Here is a 5151-nt window from a genome sequence, read left to right on the forward strand (position 1 = left end):
AGTCACTGCTCTGTGTGCAGCAGTTCAGCTGTTGGGATCAGGAGCTCAGCTTGCAAACACTGCTCTCAGCAACAGCTGCTGCTATTTTTGTTGGTTCCACCAGGTCGAGCTGGGAAACAGGGAAAATTCAGGACCTTGGGAGTGCCCAGCAAGCAGAAGCACTTGGAATTCAGCTCCTGAAGCGCTGCTGTTGAATCCATTCTTATTTAATGTGATAGGGAAATAGCCATGCTTCATCAGAGAGTGGATTTCTGGCTCCTTTCTTTTGGAAGAATTCCCCAGGAAGCAAAATTCCCTTGGTAAAACATCTTTGTTATTGTGGAGGTTCAGAGGGACACAGAGGGAAATTGTGGTGAGTGAACTCCTCAAACCCATCCAGTCCCACCCCTCCCATGGGCAGGGACACCTTCCACTGTCCCAGGCTGCTCCAAGCCCCAGAGTCCAGCCTGGCCTTGGACACTTCCAGGGATCCAGGGGCAGCCACAGCTGCTCTGGACACCCTGTGCCAGGGCCTGCCCACCCTGCCAGGGAACAATCCCTTCCCAATATCCCATCCATCCCTGCCCTCTGGCACTGGAGAGCCATTCCCTGTGTTCTGGCCCTCCGTCCCTTGGAAATATCCTGGAATGTTAAGTCATGGAAATAAATCTTTCTCTGGGGGCTTGTTCTGCATCCTGGTAAATATATATGAAAGTTTCCACTTTCCCAAGGTCAGCTGGTATTGGATCAGCCCAGGAATTGCTGGAGTTGCAGACTGTATATAACACACATTGGGATGATTTATAGGGAATACAAGCAGGGAAGGAGGAAGGATAAGAAACACACAGCTCATTTTTCCTCTATTCCATTCAGCTCTGGATTTCTCATCAATACCCATTTTCCCAGCCAGCCTGAGAAAGAACCAAGATGTAAAACCATATTTGTTTATAAAGTGTATATATAATGTATATGAAATGTATAAATGTTAAACACCAGACGAAAATCGGGCCTGGAGTGCTCTGTGTGGAAACTGCAGAAGTTTAAAACCATAAAGCAAAGGAAGGATTTTGGAGTGATTCCAACAGCAGGAGCCAGCTGTGATCCTATGAAACAAGGATATAGGAAAGCCAGAGAGGCTGCAGCTTTCCTTTTTCCCTGCCTTTCTTTGCCCATGGAATTCCAGAATGGATTGGGAAGGGACCTTAAAGCCCATCTCATTCCACCCCCTACCATGGGTAGGGACACCTTCCTCTGTATTGACACCTATAAATATTCCATATTTTTATTAGCTGTGCACATATATATATATACACACAACCTATATTTTATGTACATTTTATATCTCTAAGCAAAATAAAAATGTTTTTTATTCCTTTTTTTTTGCACCTTCTGAACTCAGACCCAAAATCCATGTGGTTCCTGTGGCTCCCTGGGCTGGTTTTCCCATCAGGATTGAAGGACAGGGTGTCCTTAGCAGCCCCTTCTCATCTTTTTAGGATTTACCATGTTTAGTGTTTTTTAAATAAAAAAAAAAAAATCCAGATGACTCCTACATATTTTTTTCAACTTTTGGAATGAGATTGAGATTGGACACAGGGGTATTTTTGTATTAATTAAGATTAACACAAAAACTGTTATTGGTAAGAATAATAGAAGTGACCTGGAGTTTCCCACCTTTACATCATAAAATAGTCCTCAAAATCACCTTGTTTGGCAGAAAGCAGAGCAAGGAGAAGGCTAAAGCAGGCTGGGAAAGAAGGAATACCCTCCAGGGCTCATTTTCCAGGTGATCCAAAAAACAGCCCTTGGATTCTGTACCTGAACAGTTCTGGTGCATCAGCACTTTTAATGCAAATTAATCCCTCTGTGGTTTTGAAATCCCACAAGTTCTCTGCCTTCCAAAGGACTGGGAATGGAAAATGGATCTGAATTCTCCAGTGGCATCAGGTCCAGGCATTGCCTGAGCTAATTGCAGATGCCTGTTCTATATGTAATATAATAATAGTGTAATAATATATTAATATAGTAATATAATAATAATAATTGCAGCTGCTTTTTCTATATTTAATACCTTCAGCAGTGAGGACATCCTCAAACACCAGATGAACTCCCTGCCTTCTTCCTCCTGGAAATTTCCTTCCCTGGACTAACTTGGAAGTGTAGAAAAGCAAGTGACTTCCCCAGGTTCTCCATCCCTGAAAAAATAGTAATAAAATTTTAAAAAATTGCCTTTTACATGAGAGACACAAGAATTAGGTGGTCAAAATCTGTGGTATTAAATAAGGGGACACATTGGGATTTTCTCCTAGCACTCTTTGTTTTGTGATATTGGAATTTATTCTCCTGAGCCTCCACCAGGTTGTTGGGTTTATTTTCACACTGATTCCTGGTACAGATTAACATTAAGTTACTATTATTATTATTATTATTATTATTATTATTATTATTATTATACTATACTATACTATACTATACTATAACATTGACTAGTGGGAATTTCAAGTGAATTTAGAGTGCTAAATATTTATTTTTTTTATTGTTTGATGCACAAATCAACCAAAATATGCTCGATTTTGCTGCTTGGAGCTGCTTTCTTGATTATTTTTGTGTGTGGGCAACCTAACATTAAAAAATACAGGCTGAAAGAGAACAGATCTGATCTGGAGAATTTGCAAGGACTTTGCAAAGACTTTGGTGTGAAACAATTTGGGGAACAGTGGCGGTGCTTGTCCATCACCACATGGACCACTCCGGTGGGAAGCCAAGAAATCTGGATTCCCAACAAAAGAAAGGATAAGTTCTCCACAAGTTTATCCTTAGTCCTCCCAAAATTTAATTATTTCTTGTTTTCAAAGTTTGGTAAATTCTGCTCAGCCCAGATTTCACCTTGATTTTCATCAGGTCTTTGATCCCTGTGTGCCACCTCCCTGCTCCCTTGCCTTGGTTCAGATGGGATAATATCCAATATTTCATCCAAACAGTTAAACTGAGGCCATTTATTCAAAATGAGACTTAAAAAAAAAAATAGAAACCAAACTCTAACCCCAAACCAAAAGTGCTTTTATCACTTTTAGTTGGCTAAATATACAGAATTTCTTTGTGCTTTGAGCTGTGGTCAAACCAGGATAAGAAATAATGAGGCAGAACAGAAAAATGTTCTGCTTTACTTTTTGGGCATTGTTTGGGACTTTGTAATGTGTTTCTCTGAAAATAAAATGGCAAACACAGATTTCCAGCAAAGATAATGATGAGGAATCTAAGTGTGAAAAACAGGACAGGAGCTTTGGAAAAACAAAAGTTTTATGTGGGCTTGGAAATCCTTGAGGCTGTGAGGAATGAGAAACCACAAATCTGGCTTTTATATATATATATATATATAATTATGAAAATTTAATTAATAATTTAATAATTTAATTTAATTATGAAAATTTTGGCCACAGGTGGCCTGTTATTTAGACTCTAAATAATTGGTGGTGGTGGTGTTGGAAACCTCTCTGCCAGCTGAGAACCCATCTGTTTGGATTGATTTCCTTAAGGTTTGTGGGTCCTTTTGGACTTGAGGCTCACAGTTTAATTTCTGGGGATGCTGGGGATACCATCCCTCCTGGTGTTTCCATGGGGATACCATCCCTCCTGGTGTTTCCNTGGGGATACCATCCCTCCTGGTGTTTCCATGGGGATACCATCCCTCCTGGTCTTTCCCTGATCCCTGAACCACAATGGAACAAAGCAGCTGGACAAGAAACTGTTCAAGTTCAGGGTGTGTGGCCTGGGAAAAGCCCAGGGGAATGTCTGGATAACACTCTTGGGAACATGGTGGGATTCTTAAAGTGTGTGTGCAGGGCCAGGAGTTGGACTGAATCATCCTTGAAGGGTTCTTCCAGCTCAGCCCATTCCATGGCTCTACAAAAGTGCCATGTCTCATATCCCCCCACATTCCTGTCAGCAAAACAATACCGAACCAGATCTGACATTAAATAAATTCTGATTGCCTGAGTGTTGCCTCCTAGCCCTAAAGGCAGGCTGGGTTTCTGACAGGGCTCAGTGACAGCCAGGCTGCTTCCCTCTGGCAGAAGCCAAATTCCTACAAGGACACCAGAACAGAAGTTGCCAGATGGCACCTGGTGCTCGATGCTGGGGAAAGCACCTCACTGGAATATTGTGAGAGGCAGACTTGGAGGCCTGGGAGGTCAACAGCAGGGTTCCTTTGAGAGGGCTGGTCAGGATGGGAAGGGTGGCTGCCTTCCAGCTGGCTTTGGGATAGGGACCTGTTCCTTGGGGTTTCTCAGGGTTCAGAAGTTGCCAGGGTTACCTCGAGAGCAAGCAAACAACTCCTGTCAGCCTCAGCTCAGGGAACCGGGCTAAAAATAGGGGGCAGAGGCTTAAGGTGAAAAGCAGACCAGTGAGCAGGCAGTGCTGCTGGGAAGCCAGGTCTGCTCATCCTCTGCAGGCATCCCAGCTCCGCAATTCCCAGCCAGAGCCAGCACAGGTGGGGTGAGCTGGAGGAAAGGGGGAAAGCTGGATGTTAACTGGCAACAACCGAGAGCAGCGCCCACATTTGGCTTTTCCCTGGGAATCCTGGTGTTTAGAAATGGCATTTTTTAGCAGTAAGCCAAGTCTAGAATCCTGGATGATGACTGGAGAGGTGGGTTCCTGGAAGGCAGGCAGGTGGGATTGCTGGCAGGGAGGTGGGATGTCCTGTGTGTAACCCCAGCCTGTCCTGCCGTGCCCAGGTGCAGCTGAAGAGCGAGGAGGCCAAGACGTTTGCCATGAAGATCCTGAAGAAGCGGCACATCGTGGACACGCGGCAGCAGGAGCACATCCGCTCCGAGAAACAGATCATGCAGAGCGCCCACTCCGACTTCATCGTCAGGTACCTCCCTCTGCCCCGGGCCCTGGGCCCTCAGCATTCCAGGGATCCACACAGGGATCAGCCAGACAGCGTGGAAAAGCCTTCAGCTCCACTCCTGCGAGGGAATGGAGATGTGGAGCAGGAGGAACGAGCTGGGCAGAGCTCGCTGGTGCTTCCAGACTATCCATGTGGAACCCCAGGATGATTTGGGTTGGAAGGGACCTTAAAGCTCATCCAGTTCTACCCCTGCCATGAGCAGGGACACCTTCCACTGTCCCAGGCTGCTCCAAGCCCCAAAGTCCAACCTGGCCTTGGACACT

At 44.7% G+C, this 5151-nt stretch overlaps 1 protein-coding gene across 2 annotated transcripts in view; it reads left to right on the plus strand.

The window, feature by feature from the left end:
* PRKG1 (protein kinase cGMP-dependent 1) overlaps positions 1-5151 on the plus strand; it is a 369556-nt gene that overhangs the window by 348471 nt on the left and 15934 nt on the right. For both annotated transcript variants that reach the window (XM_015633750.3, XM_015633749.1), the window contains exon 11: positions 4713-4852. In XM_015633750.3, coding sequence (XP_015489236.1) covers positions 4713-4852 — 140 coding nt within the window. The remainder of the gene's footprint in view (positions 1-4712; positions 4853-5151) is intronic.

This window comes from Parus major, chromosome 6 (genome assembly GCF_001522545.3).
Source record: "Parus major isolate Abel chromosome 6, Parus_major1.1, whole genome shotgun sequence".
In the NCBI taxonomy this organism is placed as follows: Eukaryota; Metazoa; Chordata; class Aves; order Passeriformes; family Paridae; genus Parus; species Parus major.